This window comes from Xenopus laevis, chromosome 2S (genome assembly GCF_017654675.1).
Source record: "Xenopus laevis strain J_2021 chromosome 2S, Xenopus_laevis_v10.1, whole genome shotgun sequence".
NCBI classification, from domain to species: Eukaryota; Metazoa; Chordata; class Amphibia; order Anura; family Pipidae; genus Xenopus; species Xenopus laevis.
The window spans coordinates 117,769,412-117,787,004 of record NC_054374.1 but is presented as its reverse complement, the minus strand read 5'-3'; the positions used below and the strand labels follow the sequence as shown (position 1 = coordinate 117,787,004).

Below are 17,593 nucleotides of genomic sequence, written 5' to 3'. Positions count from 1 at the left end.
ACAGATTGGTCGCTTCAACTTTTCAGTAAAAAATTACTTTTATTTAAACATTGGTTAAAAAAGAATTACATCAGTTTATGGTCCGACGCGTTTCGTATAGACATACTTCATCGGAGACCTAAACAAACTTCCATCACTTCAACTATTTATACCCACACACGTGACCTTCCCCCCACAATGCAACACTTCAGCTAATTCACTGATTAGTATCACCTATACAAAAAGTACTTTGAATATTTAACAGATTAAACATATTAAACATGTTAAAAACCTTGCTTCGCCCACTCTTGAGCTCAACTCTATTACTGATGTTTCATTCCTCATATGATTCTCTGTCTTTCACTATGAAATGTTACAATTTTCATTTAATGTTTCCAAAAAACGTTCAAAATCTGCAATAAATCTGTATCTAAAAAATTGTTTATACTAGTTCATTTTCTGTTGCAATAACTATACTCATTCTTTGTTTCAAATTTATGCGATCAACATTGTTACAAAATAAATGATTATGGGAAAAATTCATTCTACTTTCCTATATTAGCAACACTGCTGTTAAAAGATACAATTTCCACATTTTTTTATATTTTCAATCACGGTAGGTACAAAATCCGTTTATGTTTGCCAAATTCTATTTACCAATTTAGTTACGTGTGGGCGAAGCAATGTTTTTAACATGTTTAATATGTTTAATCTGTTAAATATTCAAAGTACTTTTTGTATAGGTGATACTAATCAGTGAATTAGCTGAAGTGTTGCATTGTGGGGGGAAGGTCATGTGTGTGGGTATAAATAGTTGAAGTGATGGAAGTTTGTTTAGGTCTCCGATGAAGTATGTCTATACGAAACGCGTCGGACCATAAACTGATGTAATTCTTTTTTAACCAATGTTTAAATAAAAGTAATTTTTTACTGAAAAGTTGAAGCGACCAATCTGTGACCCTGGAAGTGCGCTCCCATACTTTGGGATTCTACCCCAGCCTTTATACATTACATTTTTCCTAACTAACTATATTAGAAACATGTTTTAATTTTGCACAGCCTATCCATTTACTATTTATTTTTATACTGAACACTTCCTTTAACTGAAAAAATGTACCCAAACTAGTGGAGTCGTATAGTTTTTTTACATCATGAGATGCACAGTACAATGCGTGTGCTTTGTTTCATACAATAAGGGGCATATTTATCAAGGGTCGAATTTCGAATTGAAAAAACTTCGAAATTCGAATTCAAATAGACCAACCGAAATTAAGTCTAAGTTTTTTCTGGTCAAATAGGTCAGTTTTTGATAGATTAGGTCAGTTTTTGGCCGAATTCGAATCATACGAAGGAATAGCGCATTCGATTAAAAAAAACGGTGATTTTTTAATTGACTCCAAATAGGTTCTAGGAGGTCCCCTATATGCTAAAACTGCAATTCGGCAGGTTTTAGATGGTACATGATAAATTTCGATATTCAAATTTTTTTCAAATTCAAATCGAATTTGGACTATTCCCTAGTCGAAATAGCTGGAAATTTTAATTTTTTTCCATTCGAAAATTTACCTCGACCTTTGATAAATCTGCCCCTAGGAATCTGGTTTAATAAGCAGAATACTGTTGTTTTCAAGGAATATTTCTCAGTTGTATTTTAAGCATGTTTTAATAAAATATCCCATTTCACTGGTATTTCCAGCTGTAGAAGCCAAGCATGAAGCTGTAGAGCAGACTCACAACACAGAGAGAAAAGTACAACCCCCAAATCGGTGCCAAAGACTTTACAGAGCCTTAACTGCTCGTTCATCAGTGCAGAGGAAGGTAAACAATGTAACTGGAATGCTCAGTATTGACTGGTGTATGGCACCAATGTTTTTATAATTATGTCTCCACGTGACCCACAACCCATCCAAATCTTTTGCTGTTTGCTAGTGCAAAGTGTGCTGTCAGTTTGTCTGTTGTGTAGAAGTGTGTGCAGGTCTGTATTACAAGTGGATCAAGACTGTGTGGCTGTATAAATAAATCTGATTTTAAAGGGGTGATCTGGCTAATTGTTATAAAACATGGGCTATATAAGAGTATGGTCAAATATATATTTACTGTATTTATCTCTGCATTAGTTAGATTCATCTCCCACATTCAAGCCAAATGTTGACCTTTATAATTTTGTTTTATTTCCTCTAACATCTCCTGACTCTGTACTGCCTGCTCCTGTCTGGTATTTAACCCGGCCTGTCCCTCACCACGATTCTTGTTCTCCGTTCCTGCATTACGAGTGGTTCCCTTGCCTGCCCAGAACTCTCAACCTGGTCCTCTCATGCCAATACCTGGCGGCATCCGAGTAACAGAGGGCTCCTCCAGAAGCAAAGGGTGGCTGTTATGTGCGGAAGATTGAGACGCAACTGGGACCTTGGGGTTTGGGATACCAATCGTAACAATAATTTACAATCAAAGATAAAATGATGAATGTTTATACTGTACCAGAACATTATAGGATGTACAGCCAAAGTCAATGCGGTAAAGACTTTTTTTTTTTTATAAACCATTATTAAGATTTGGAGGAGGGTTTTTTTTAGCCATTGACCCCAGATCTTATGGAACTTACTGGGACTCCCTCTCTTGAGATAAACTAAAGGTTATACGTTTAAATCATAGAGTTTATCCAAGCTTGAACCTCTGGGGGCTCCGATTTTCCAGTTTTGTGTTATGAGCTTTTTGGCTAGGAAAAGCACTCCATGTACAAACAATCGTTGGTATTGATTGATAATGGCATTACCAAGAACATTGAGGAGGGAGGCCTTAGGGGTTCTAGGTAGGGTAATGTTTGTGATAGTATCAAGTTTGTCTAGTATTGACCAGTATGGTTTAATATCATCGCATTCCCAGAATATATGTACCAGTGAACCTTTTTGTTGTATCTGGTTCAGGTATAGCAGGATTCGTAAGGTACAGTCTGATTGGAGTGTTGTATGCCCTATGCAAGACATATAATTGAATCATTCATAACATGGAACAAACAGAAACTAGTTGAGGAGATTTCATCACTTCCTGCCAATCATCGTCTGGTATAATATCTATTGCTGCTTCCCATTTATTACAGAGGGTTTTAGTGGGCCAGCCCTGCTTTCTTGCAGCGTTAAAGCAGAGAGAATAGATATTAAGCCCTTGGTGGATGGCCTGTTAAGGAAGGAGAGCAGCTACTATAGCTTCTTTCTTATAGGCAGTCATTAGCGCATGTTTAAGTCTTAAATAATAAAGCCACTGGCTGCCTGGTAACCCCATTGATTGTCTGAGGTTCCTGAATGAGAAGATGCCCTGGTCCCTCCAAATATCCACTGTGTTTAATGCCTTGGTGATGTCCAGGGCTACTACTGTTCTTTGCCATGGGTTGTCGTGTGCATGTCCATGGACTTTAATAATGATAAAATGTCCATAACTGATAGGTATTACTATAATAAGTCACACATATATAAAACTTCATAATGAACTCAGCAAGAATACATGGATTTATATACAGTAAACAATGAGACCTTTTGTTCTATCATCATACTGTAGGTCACGAATATCCAAGGAACTGAGAAAGAATTCACCATTGGATGTAGGGATGTTTTCCAATCTAACAAGATGAGTAAAAATGGCTCTATATAAATAGCTAGAAAAATGGCTTTAGAGTAGGGTTTACGTCTTATAAAAGCCACATCAGTGTAGATGGTGGGTGGCCGCAACAAAGAACTAATATTCAAGACAACTGGGAAGCTGGGAGGGTTAATAATGGATTTCTGTATAAGAATGAAGTTTAGCTTCCAATACACATTAACAGATCAGACGTGTCCTCTGGAATAATTCCCTCCATTAGTGTGCAGTTCAGGAACACACTCCCACAGTTGCTTAGCGGGATCACTAGTTACTCTTTTGTAATGAGTAGTATTATTCAGTTCATGTGCTGCCTCCTTTCCCTAATCCTCTTTATTTACCACCCCTCTTGCAAATAATGATATAGTAGTTAGCCTGCAGACTTCTAATGGAATGTTCCATACCAAATCTTTTCAAGAATTTCAAATGTGTCTGGACATAGGAACTGTTTTTTATACGTGGAGGCTGATTACGTTAGAGGTTTTGGAAACCACGACTAAACTCACAAACTCTTAAACCACGACTGTAATTGACTTTATTAAAAGTTCAAATACAAAAGAACGAATGAAAAAATGCACTGAATTATCCGAATACCACAAAAATTCATAGCAAAAAATAAAAAAATTAGAACACCTCTAATATTCTGGTTTAAAAATGGTCCAATAGGATCAGTGCTCCTCTCATTGACTTCTACAGCATCTCAACAAATTTTTCTTGGAGAAGTTTGGCATGAAAGGCTTTGTTGTTTTTTTCACTTGATAAAAACCGAGAGAACCACAAATGTTTTTGTGATTTGTGGAAAAATGTGGTTGTTAGTAAATGGGCCCCTAAGTTTCCTCTTTGTAACTGTGTTAATTTTTCTCCCAGAGGCTTCTTTATCCAAGAAATATGCTTTTAGGTTACAGTGAGTGCCCTCGAGAGCCGTTTGCTTCAACATGAATTCAATGAATACGACTTCTTCCCAACATACTTTTGCCTATTGTTTTAATTACAAAAAATGTGGATCTCTGTTAAATTCCAGCCCATTTTAATGCTTCGGCTACTTACCTGTTATCAGAAGAAACATTTAAAACAATGTAATACTTTTTTTTAAAAAAAAAAGTGAAAGTGCTCCTCCAACCAAAAACTGATATTTTTCCAAATGAAAGAAAATCTCATTCTAAGCAGCGTTCCAGTATTAATGAAGTAATAATGTCAATGGGTTTTAACTGTATTTATAGTAGTACTACCACCTGAAACCAGTGTTCGTTTATCCCCTTAAATTTCCTCACTTTTGGAACAATATAACTGAAGTCATTTTTCCTCTAGCTTCCTTAAAGGGCTTGTTCACCTTCCAAACACATTTTTCAGTTCAGATGTTTTCAGATTGTTCCCCAGAAATAAAGAATTTTTTTCAGTTACTTTCCATTATTTATTTTTTTTACTGTTTTTCCAAAATCTAAGGGGCATATTTATCAAAGGTCGAATTTTGAATTGAAAAAAATTTTCAGTTTTTTTTCCAGTTTTCGAACAAATAGTTCTGTATTTGGCCGAATTAGAATCGTACGAATCAAAGGAATCGAATTCGAGTCAAAGTTTTTCCCAAAAAAACCTTCGATTTTTCAAAGTCCACCAATTGACTCCAAATATCTTCTAGGAGGTCCCCCATAGGCTAAAACGAAGTCGAATTTTTAAAGAGATAGTACATGATAAACTTCGATATTCGAATTTGGACTATTCCCTAGTCGAAGTGCACAAAAGATAGTTCGAAATTAAAAAAATTTTCATTCGAAAATTCACCTCGACCTTTGATAAATGTGCCCCTAAGTGTAAAGTTTAGTGCGGTCTCTGGTGTTTGAGTCTCAGTAATTCCGGCGCAGACTTTAAACTGTTACAATTTCGCGGCATTTAGTTGATACATTTCTCAGCAGCATCTCTGGAGTATTAGTAACTATTGTATCAATTCTAACAGCTGCCTGAAATGAAGTTCAGGGATTTTGTTCAGCAGGGACAAAGATAAGAAATGTATCAACTAAATGTATCCATTTAGAACGGTTTAAATGGTTGGCGACCCCCCTCCCAGAGCTGCTTTAGAAGGTGAAAAATTACATTTTACAATTCAATATTAGAACGGTGACACACCGAAAATAGTGATTGGAAAATAATTGGAAGAAGTCGGTATTTCTGGTGATTTATCTGAAACCAAATAGTTGTTTGAAGATGAACAACCCCTTTAATCAACTGGCTACAGGTTCAGGAGTCAGAAGCAGCAGTGCACAGAAAATAAACAGCAGTGGAGATACTGCTGTCCATAGGAATTCTTTTTGCAAATAAATTTAAAGCCACTGAAGTTCTAATGAATGTACAGTGTTGTTTCACATTTCTTTTCTTTCATTACACCAAAAACAGTTGGGATAGAAGAGCTCATTCCATTCTCAGTGCAAACAAAGGAGCATAATGTAGTACTTTCCTTTCACTATTTCTCCTCCTTCAATTACATGCCATGGGCAAAGTATACTTTATAAGGGAGCTATAAACCGACACAAAATATGTGCAAAATGTGCCACTAAAATTCTGCTGATCAAATTGCTGCAGCCAATTAGCCAGAGAGTCTTGTCAATGGCATCAACCGTGGGCTGTGGGGTTAGTCTCCGTGTCCTGGCACTGCAGTATGTACTGGTTACACACAAGTCATTGCAGTATGTACTGGTTACACACAAGTCACTGCAGTATGTACTGGTTACAAACAAGTCACTGCAGTATGTACTGGTTACACACAAGTCACTGCAGTATGTACTGGTTACACACAAGTCACTGCAGTATGTACTGGTTACACACAAGTCACTGCCGTATGTACTGGTTACACACAAGTCATTGCAGTATGTACTGGTTACACACAAGTCATTGCAGTATGTACTGGTTACAAACAAGTCACTGCAGTATGTACTGGTTACACACAAGTCACTGCAGTATGTACTGGTTACACACAAGTCACTGCATTCACTCAACAGCTTTCATATAAAACTAACCTGCACTCTATAGTAACAAAACATCTTCTTACTCTTCATGTCCTCTTTAATCCTACATCTTTTTACTAAAAAGCTTAATTTGCCACTGTTTACTTGTCAGCAGAAGGTGCAGCTGTAAAGAAAAGGTCACAAATGATTATATGAATGGAGCTCCATCCCCTCCCCAGTGTTTGTGTGCAGATCTGCTGAAGGCAGTGCCGGGTGCTCTGAGGACAAAGGTAGCAAACAGTCTATTGACTACAGTCCTGCCCAGTGATCCCCGGCTCACATGCATTATTATTAATAGCATTACACTATTGCTCAATTCCATTATAAACCTATGTATGTTTAAGTGTAAATGTAAAGCAATTTGAATGCAATGTCTTTTTTATTTTGAAAATTATGTAATGGGTAAAAGTCTTTCTATCAGAGTACAAAACGCTTTGATTTACAGTATACACAGTCATATTTTTTGCCTTTATTAGAAATGTCTGATTTAATTATTCTAAGGGGCTGTGTATCCCAATGTATCCCAGTGTATTCCCTTGACCAATGAGATGCTGAACTGGTATCAAATGTTTGTCTTACGATTATTGATGTCTGACATCTAATGAATAGAAGGGACACAGCGCCATCTAGTGTTGATGAATCTGTAATGCAAAAGATTGAAAAAATGCACCCAGCCACAAAGTAATGCCATAATAATAATAACAGTATTTTCCAACACTGATATAAGCAGAATATTCCAGTTTTCTTTCAGCTACAAATCTGATTTAGAGGTCTTAAAGGGATTCGGTCACGTGAAAATATGTTTCCCCCCCCCCTCCAACAGTTAAAGGTTGTTCGCCTTTAAATTAAGTTTTTGTATTATGTAGAGACTGATATTCTGAGATAATTTACAATTGTTTTTCGTTTTTATTATTTGTGGTTTTTGAGTTATTTAGTTTTTTTTTTATTTAACTCCTGTTTTCAATTTCAGCAATTGGGTTGCTAGAGTCCAAATTGCCCTAGCAACCATGCACAGATTTTAAAAAAAGAGACTGGAATATGAACAGGAGAGGCCTGAATAGAAAGAGGAGTAATAAAAAGTATCAATAACAAATTTGTAAACTTACAGAGCAGCGATGGGTCAGTGAGCCCCCATTTAAAGCTGGAAAGAGTCAGAAGAAAAAGGCAAGTAATTAAAAAAACCCATAAAAAATAAATTATGAACACACTAAAGGTTAAATTAAAGGTACACCACCCCTTTAATAATCTTGCTCCAGTGGAATCCTGCACTGAAATTGGTTTTGCAAATAAATATCATGGCGAATCACTTTAATATATTTGTCTGCGAAATGTGATGCACCACAGTTTTAAATCAGTACATTTTTAGTCCACACAGACCACAAATCTAGCAGTGAAGACACTAAGCTTGATCTGATGGCCAACCTTGTAACTATGGATTTCTTGAGCTTTCATAAGTGATATTTTGAAGTCTTGGGTTAAAGGGATTTCACGATTTTTATGTCGTTTTTATTTCTAAATGACACTGCGTACACTGCAAATAATTCACTCTACAATATAAAATGTCATTCCTGAACCAGCAAGTGTATTTTCTTTAGTTGTAATATTGGTGTGTAGGCAGCCATCTCAGGTCATTTTGCCTGGTCATGTGCTTTCAGAATGAGCCAGCACTTTAGGATGGAACTGCTTTCTGGCAGGCTGCTGTTTCTCCTACTCAATGTAACTGAATGTGTTGCCGTGGGACCTGGATTTTACTATTAAGTGCTGTTCTTAGATCTACCAAGCATCTGTTTTCTTGTGTTAGGGAGCTGTTATCTGGTTACCTTAACATTGTTCTGTTGTTAGGCTGCTGGGGGGGGGGTAAGAGAGGGGGGTGATATCACTTCAACTTGCAGTACAGCAGTAAAGAGTGACTGAAGTTTGTCAGAGCACAAGTCACATGACTGGGGGCAGCTAGAAAATTGACAATATGTCTAGCCCCATGTCAGATTTCAAAATTAAATATAAAAAAATCTGGTTGCTCTTGTGAGAAATGGATTTCAGTGCAGATTTCTGCTGGAGCAGCACTATTAACTGATGTGTTTTGAAAAACATTTTTTTTTGCCATGACAGTATCCCTTTAACTACCCAGAGCAATTTAAACCTCCTTTTACTGTGTGGTATATGATTCCATTCTGTCCTATAGGGATGTACCCGAGGGAGCAAACACCAATACCAAATACTGTAGAGGAATATTGGAGAACTCCTGCAGGTCAAAATGGAATGTATAGGAATCCACTGCTCAGAAAACACAGGGGCTCATTGTTCATTGTGTATTCTGGGACATAAAGAAGCATACTTCTGCATTGACAATAATATTTCCATATCACCTAAACTGGGGCAGTGCATGAAGGAAGTTAATTTCCCCCAGATTGTACGGCACTTCATTGTGGGAACACAACCTCATTGAAAAGTTTCTTCCACGGTTCCCTGCAGTGGAGCGTATGTAAGATTCATTGCAAGCACATTAGGGAACAACCTACCTTCCCATTGTTCTTTTGTTTGGCTGCTGGGGGGGGGGGGTGATATCACTCCAACTTGCAGTACAGCAATAAAGAGTGATTGAAGTTTATCAGAGCACAAGTCACATGACTTGGGGCAGCTGGGAAATTAACAATATGTCTAGCCCCATGTCAGATTTCAAAATTGAATATAAAAAAATCTGTTTGCTCTTTTGAGAAATTGATTTCAGCGCAAAATTTTGCTGGAGCAGCACTATTAACCGATTAATTTTGAAAAAAAAATGTTTTCCCATGACAGTATCCCTTTAATGTCAGATCAGATGCCATAAAAATGCCGACTTGCATTGTTGCTTTGGCCGCTATGGGGACATATAAAAGGCATATTTTATATAAAGCCCTTATTAGGCGGTAGGAAAAGTAAACATGGATCAAGAAGACAAAGCTCTGCTTAAAATGCTTACCTTGACGTTTGCCAACTGGAAATACAAAGAAGTAAAGAACTGTAGCTAGATGCAATGGCAAAAAGCTTATTCATTCATAAGATATTACTAGGCACTTTACAAAATAAACCTTCTCAAGCTTATTGACGACACAGTGCAAAGGCTTAAATTGTGTACAGATACGTTGTGCTCATATTTATCAGTTGCTTTCAGCAAGCTACTCTATATAGACACTGCATTAAATGAGCAGCAACAGTAATAATGGATGAAATATATCACCAGGTTTAGCTGCAAAAATCACCCATAGACTGCAATGTATTGTAACAAAAAAAAAAAAGTTGCAGCTACAAAACCCAACCAATGCATTTTCCTGATGGGACACCAAGAAAACAATACAAAGTCAGCACGCGTGAGGCAACTTCGGGCAACTACTGAAAACACAGCGCCGCATGTGCTTTAGGCAGGCAACTTTTCATTATAGCGTATGGGAAAGACACACGGAGGCAGTTCGGGGAGATTGTCGCCTTGAAGAAGAGGCGATTAGTCACCAGGCGACAAAATCTCCCTGAATCTCCTTGTGTGAACTAACCCTTAGTCAAGTTCTTAAAGGAGAATTAAAGCTTAACTAAAGAAGTAGCTAGAAATGTTGTACATTATGTTTTGTGCTTCTGTACCAGCCCAAGGCAACCACAACCCTTTAGCAGTAAAGATCTGTGTCTCAGAAGAAGCCCCAGTAGCTCCCCATGTTCTTTTCTGTTGATTCACTGCACATGCTCTGTGCTGCTGTCACTTACTGAGCTTAGGGACCCACACAAAATATACAGTACCCATAGAATAGAAATGTCACAGTACAAGGCCGGTTAGTAATTAATACAGATAATTACTACATGGCAGCACATAAAACAGTGCAACTAGCATCAGAATTTAATAATCAGTCCTGTAGCATCAGTTTATATTACAGACCAACCGCATTTTCTGCTTGATAATTTGTGACGAGCCCTAAGCTTCGCTTCTCAACAGCTGCTCAGAGCCCACTGAGCTTGTGAGTGTCACAGACACTTTCCAAGATGGTGACCCCTGTGACAAGTCCTGGATCATTGCTGCTATTGAGAAGATGAAATTTTAGGCTGGTGCAATAAGTTCAGCATATAAAATATGGTATTGTTAGCTATAATAATTTTTATGATTTAGTTCTCCTTTAAACGTAGCGGTGACTGGTTAAATAGACTCAATATAGTACATGTATGGGATCCATTATCTGGAAATCCGTTATACAGAAAGCTCCAAATTACAGAAAGGCTGTCTCTAATAGACTCCATTTTATGCAATATGCAATAATCCAAATTTTAAAGATGTCCCTTTTCTCTTTTATAATAAAACAGTACCTTGTACTTGATCCAAACAAATATATAATGAATCCTTATTGGAAGCAAAACCAGCTTAGTGGGTTTATTTAATGCTTACATGATTTTCTAGTAAACTTGAGGTATGAAGATACAAATTCTGGAAAGATACAAATTCTGGAAAGATCCATTATCTGGAAAACCCCAGGTCCTGAGCATTCTGGATAACAGGTCCCATACCTGCACTGATAAATATGGCCTGAACATTGTGGGGGAAACGCCTTTAGATCCTAAAACAACAACAAAGCCTCCACTATATCCCATTGCAGCAATTAAATGACAAGTTTTTATTTTTCTTAACAAAAAATCTTTATTTTTTTGTATCAGTGGATTTGAAGAACTGGTGCTTTCAGTGAATCTTTGCATAGGAAGCAAAAGAAAAGAATCAGTGCAATGTCATTCAGTAGATACAGCAGAACACATACCTATATTTGGCACAACTCTTGCACACGGAGATCAGCCCGTTCAGGTGCCTGGAAAACAGCTAAATGGATCACCCTTATTTTAGCCACAAACCTGAATATATCTGATAACAGATTTATTGTAAGCGTGCCCGCGACAACACTGTGATATTCTCTGTTCTTCAAATCCTTTTTGCTGTGAAGTGGCACAAAAAAATGACAGTTTCAGACAACTGATATCAAGCACAGATACTCACTATGCAGAGTGGTGTCCGTAATTCTGATTCTTTACATGTATTACAGTAATAGTCTAATAGCAAAATATTCACAAATAACAAGACCAATGATTTTTTTAAAGGATTAGCTCTATTTAGAAAGTATTCCCTAACATTCTGATAAACAGGAACATAGACAAATACTCAGGCCGGAGGGCCGACTGAAAAAAAAAAATGAATGGAAGCAACACTAACGTGCAAACATTAAGATAAAATGTAATAGTCGTAACTGGTACGTGTAAATAAAAAGTATTCAATTGCCACTGAAATGAGTGGGCACTGCCATTAATCATGGGCAGGGAGAGATTCCCCAATATCATAGGTGCTCTTGTTTTGTATTGCTTAACTTTATATTCAGGAGCTCTCCTATTCATCTGTCATTGTGATAAACTGTAGCTTAATTAAACCTGAATATCCAAGATATTCCAACTCCAAGAGCTGGAGTGGGAGGCAAAAACACAAAGGGGCAGATTTATCAAAGTGTGAGCTCACCACAGAAAAATTCACCCACTTTTTTATTCATTCCTAGGGGATAATAGACAGAAAGATTTAAACTGCCAACATAAATCCTTTAGATGGAGTCAGCAGCTTATCTGCCCATGTATGGGACTATCCAACAAGGCTATTTGACCAATACCTGGGCAAAAATCAGCCAGATGTCCATTGGGCAGGTTTGATTTTTTACCTTTGATCGAGGAACTCATCAGCGTGTTGATGCAGGGGGGGAAGATCCACTCATTTGGTGACCTGGTCATATGAGGAGATCTTATAATATATAGCCACCTTTACAATCCTACTTTCTAAGCCACAGAAAAAGAGAACTGCCCCTTAAAGGCAGTAACATTAAAATATTTTATTTAAAAAATCTGTTCTATAACCTAAAAATAATAGTCATGCCCAATACATTTAAATCGCATACCTTGCGTTTTTTAAAATTGGCAAAAAACCTTCTCTTCATTCACTTTGGAAAAAGGCGATAGGGTGACCAGCTCTCCACTGCGTGCGCGCCCCCCGATGCTTTTCCTCCACAAAGCACTTCTGGCTGTAAGGAACCAGAAGAAAGAGCAGCTAGGAGGTAAGTAAGGTCATGCTGGCTGGGGAACGGCAGAGCAACTGAACAGGCTGCAACTGAGGGAATGCCTGGGCAAGGGAGGCTGTGGGGAGGGAAAAGCTGTGCTGAGGGAAGAGAGAAATGCTGAGGGGAGGGAATGGAACGGCTGGGCAAGAGAGGCTGCTGGGAGAGAACCGTAAGCGATGTCACGAAACCGGAATTTGGGAGCCGAAAACCAGGAAGTGGATAACGGCAGTGTGCACGTAGTGGAGAAGAAAATTCTGGTGGGGCAAGATGGCGGGGACCCCTTGGACTCCATCTGGAAGCAATGGTTTCATCCTTACTAGACATGCAGGATGCAGCAGCGTATTGGAAGTTTCTTAGTTACAGTAAGTGTTGTGTTACTGGTCCTTTTAGGAAAATAAATGGCTGCTAAGGCCTCATTAACAAGTAGATGTGTAATCCTGCCAGCCAGTAAACACCCATATATACTTAAAGGGGTTGTTCACCATCAAACACTTTTTTTCAGTTCAGTTGGTTTTCAGATCGTTCACCAGAAATAAAGAATTTTTCTATTTTGACCGTTTTTTTAATACTGAAGTGTAAAGTTTAATTTTTCACCTTCTAAATCAGCTCTGGGAGGGGGGGGGTCACTAACTCTTTAGGGCAGAGACACACGGTCAGATTCGGGGAGATTAGTCGCCCGGCGACAAATCTCTTCTCCGGGGCAAATAATCTCCCCAAACTGCTTTCCCGCCGGCTAGAATGAATGGCAATCGGGGAGCTTCATTTTCCTAAGTCACCCGAAGTTTCCTTGTGAGGCAAGTTCAGGCGACTTCGGAAAACGAAGAGCTCCGAGTGCCATGCCGCCGTCAATTTTCATTCTAGCTGGCTGGAAGGCAGTTCGGGGAGATTAGTCGCCCCAAAGAAGAGGAGATTTGATGACTGGCGACTAATCTCCCCGAATCTGACCGTGTGTCTCTGCCCTTAACTGACCTAAATTGATACATTTAGTTGATACATTTGTTATCTTTGTCCCTACTGAGCAGAATCCCTGAGTTCCATTAAAGACAGCTGTTAGAATTGATACAATAGGTGCTAATTTTATACTGCTGAGAAATGTATCAATGTAGCAAAAAATTATAACAGTTCAGAATCTGCTCCTGGATCACTGAGCTGCCAGACAAACACTAGAGACACTAATATTAAACTTTAAACTTCAATTTTGGGAAACTGGTAAAAAAATAAAAAATGGAAAGCAATTGAAAAAAGTCTTTATTTATAGTGAACAATCTGAAAACAATTGAACTGGAAAAAGTGTCTTTAATGGTTATTAGATTACTGATTGTGTGTGCCATTTTTATGAATTTTTAACTTAGCAAAAAAAAAATGATAATATACAACCTCCCACACACTGGTTATACAGTATTTCCTATTACTAATGTTTGTGAAGGAATAAAAATATCCCAGAACAATGACAGATTCAAACTGTGATGGGTAAAATACAGCCAGACATAAAAGAAAACAAACAAAACATGATTGTATTTTTTTATGAAAATGATTGCCCAGAATCAAAATTATATCAACTGAAATTTCTGGCGTTTTCCCTTTAATAAAATCACAATTCTTCAAAGGATTCATTTAAATCTACAAATACTTAGGGACATTGGTAAGAGTTGTGCAGTGAAAGGAGTATTGTCATGTGAAATGTGTTCCCTTGGGGCAAATGGCAACATGTGGGCTTAGTTTAGGAAAGCTGCCAAGCTATTTATTTCTCTTTAGTGAAGCCCAGAAATGTGGGTACAGGCATGGGATCAGTTATCCAGAAAGCTCCAAATTACGTAAAGGCTGTCTTCCTTAGACTCCATTATAACTAAATAATCCAAATTTTTTAAAAATGATTTCCCTTTTCTCTGTAATAATAAAACAGCACCTTGTTGATCCAAACTGAGATATAATTAATCCTTACTGGAAGCAAATCCAGCCTATTGGGTTTTATTTTTTTTTGGCAAAAAATAAAAAATGGAAAGCAATTGAAAAAAGTCTGTTTATGGTGAACAATCTGAAGACAACTGAAAAAAAGTGTCTTTAATGGTTATTTGATTACTGATTGTGTGTACAATTTTCTATGAATTTTTACTAAGGATGCACCAAATCCAGGATTCGGTTGGGGATTCGGCCTTTTTCAGACGGGTTCGGATTCGGGCAAATCCTTTTGCCAGGCCGAACCGAATCCTAATTTGCATATGCAAATTAGGGGTAGGAAGGTAAATCCTGTGACTTTTTGTCACAAAACATGGAAGTAAAAAATGTTTTCCCTTCCCGCTCCTAATTTGCTTATGCAAATTTGGGTTCGGATTCGGCCAAATCTTTCGTGAAGGATTGAGGGATTCGGCCGAATCCAAAATAGTGGATTCGGTGCATCCCTAATTGTTACCTTACTAGATTTTCTAGTAGATATAAGGCATGAAGATCCAAATTACAGAAAAATCTGTTATCCGGAAAACCCCAGGTCCCATGCATTCTGGATAACAGGTCCCATTCCTGTACAGGTATGGGACTTGTTATCCAAAATGCTCAGGACCTGGGGTTTTCTAGACAACAGATATTTCTGTAATTTTGATCTTCATGCCTTACATCTACTAGAAAATTAAGTAAACATTAAATAAACCCAATAGGCTGGATTAGCTTCCGATAAGGATTCATTTGATCTTAGTTTGGATCAAGTACAAGGTATTGTTTTATTATTACAGAGAAAAAAGGAAATTGTTTTTAAATACTGTATTTAAATATTTACGTCTTTGTGTAATTCTGAGCATTCTGGATAACAGTTTTCCGGATAACGGATCCCATGCCTGTACTACATTGTTGGCAGAATGTCACTTCCCTGCTGATATTGTTGGGAGGAAAATGGTTTCAGGGACATCAAGCCAAAATGAAAGGCTATGGCATATGGGGGAATGCAGTAAAATTCCAAAATATAGGCAATGTAAATATAAATGGAGCAAATGTTTGCAAGAATTGTTGAGCAAACCTTGTGTAAAACTTTTCCCTCCATTCTTGTGATTAGCCTATTTTTTGATAATGTCCTGACTGCCAATCAATATACTATGGTATGTTCTACTGCTGGGCAACACCATGAATAACCCAGTCCCCCCTTTCACTGATCCTCCATGTTTTATTAATTGGGGTTTTGCTAGCATAATGCCCACAATGAACAATGCATTATGGGTAGTCAGACAAAAAAAGAAAATCAGGTACAGAATTACAAGCCATATATGTGTTTGTGTGTATATATATATATATATATATATATATATATATATATATATATATATATATATATACATACATATACACACACACACAAGACATATATACAGTGTGGCACAGTGATGTCAAGTAGGTTCTCTTTTCACATGTTCACGCGACAAATACACTTTTCTATTCTTCGGGGGTTTCTATTTGTTACCCACATTTACCTATGTAAGGAACAATAAGGCTGATTAATAAACACAAGTGCTAAATTGCACCAATAAGCTCTTTGCTTTCATTGCAACTAGCAGTTAATGGCAAAGCTAATTGCTGATTGGTTGCTGTAAGGAACAGTGCTTGTGCAACTTAAGACCTACTTTAGTAAATGAGCCCTGTGTAGTGATCATGTTAAAACCCAAAATCAGCAGAATGACATTAGATACAATGACAGGCACATGAACAATGTATACAAATGTCATACCAGCAATGTGACACATGCTGTTCTTTAGATAATTACATTCATGGTTTTTTTTCAAGTATTTTTGAATACATGTATATATATATATATATATATATATATATATTTTTTTTTTTTTTTTTCTACAAAGATGACATTGCTTGAAAAAGTAGATGTTTTTCACACATGGACTCCAGTGACTTTTTAGCTACATATCCTGGATAAAAATCTAATTTCATTCATCTTTTTGGCCTGATGTGCAATAAGATCTTTGTGAAAACATGGATTTTGCATATTAAAGTAGCGGCCATTCTCCTCCTTACTGCCGATCATGACAATAGTGTTTACTTCAGTCTTATTGTAATGCTGCAGCCCAAGCTCCACCGCTTAGTAAGAGCACAAGGCACTACAAGCTTTATGCATTTGCCTCCTTCCAAGCACATTTTATCTTGCACCTTGTAGTTGGTAAGACACATATTAGCTGCCAGCCCAAACAGCCTGAGCTTATTGCTTGTTTCCTGGCTTGGTCCTGTTGTTAGGACTACACAAGGCATTTTTCAACAAAACGTCACAGTCTGTCAGAACGTTAGTCGGCACATATTTTTTCATGAGCTCAAACACATTTTGATAAGCTGCTCTTTCTTCTTCCATCGAGCGGACTAGATTTCTCAGTTTATTCTCTCTGGACAAAATATTTTCCACATTGGATTCCAAGCTCTGAGTTTTAGTATGTGCTACCTGTGAAGGAGTGAATGGGAAAGCGTTGAGGCAAAGTATGTGATACAGTAAAGCCGTTAGTATTGATAAGACCATTTAATATAAAAAATGAAAAGTTGTTAAAATTCCAGTACTAAAATCTGGACAAAGCAGGAATGACCTGGGCATATGGTAATCCAGGCAAGTGTCATTCAATTAGTGTGCCAGATGCATCTGCCCTTCTGCTTTCATGGGGGGAGGGCAAATAAAAAAAAAATCAAAGCATTTTTGAGGTCCATACCTTAATCTTATGGCTGTAGCAGGATCTTAAAATTTCAAAATTCACAATTTTAGGAGCCCCACTCGTCTCTCACTGTATACACCATTAATTTCAAAAGGGATGGGGGGGGGGAGTAATTTCTGACAGATGCACATATCATGGCTGCTTTGTTTGTAAAAAAAGACACACATAATATTCTGCTGAATGTGTGTCCAAATTATTGGATTCAACA

The 17,593-nt window shown here is 37.5% G+C and overlaps 1 protein-coding gene across 2 annotated transcripts in view; it reads right to left on the bottom strand.

The window, feature by feature from the left end:
• Window positions 1-15,522: 15,522 nt before the first annotated feature.
• Window positions 15,523-17,593, bottom strand: part of tbc1d4.S (TBC1 domain family member 4 S homeolog) — an 83,000-nt gene continuing 80,929 nt past the window's right edge. For both annotated transcript variants that reach the window (XM_018249913.2, XM_018249912.2), the window contains one exon: window positions 15,523-17,123. In XM_018249913.2, coding sequence (XP_018105402.1) covers window positions 16,890-17,123 — 234 coding nt within the window. In that variant the 3' untranslated portion in view covers window positions 15,523-16,889. The remainder of the gene's footprint in view (window positions 17,124-17,593) is intronic.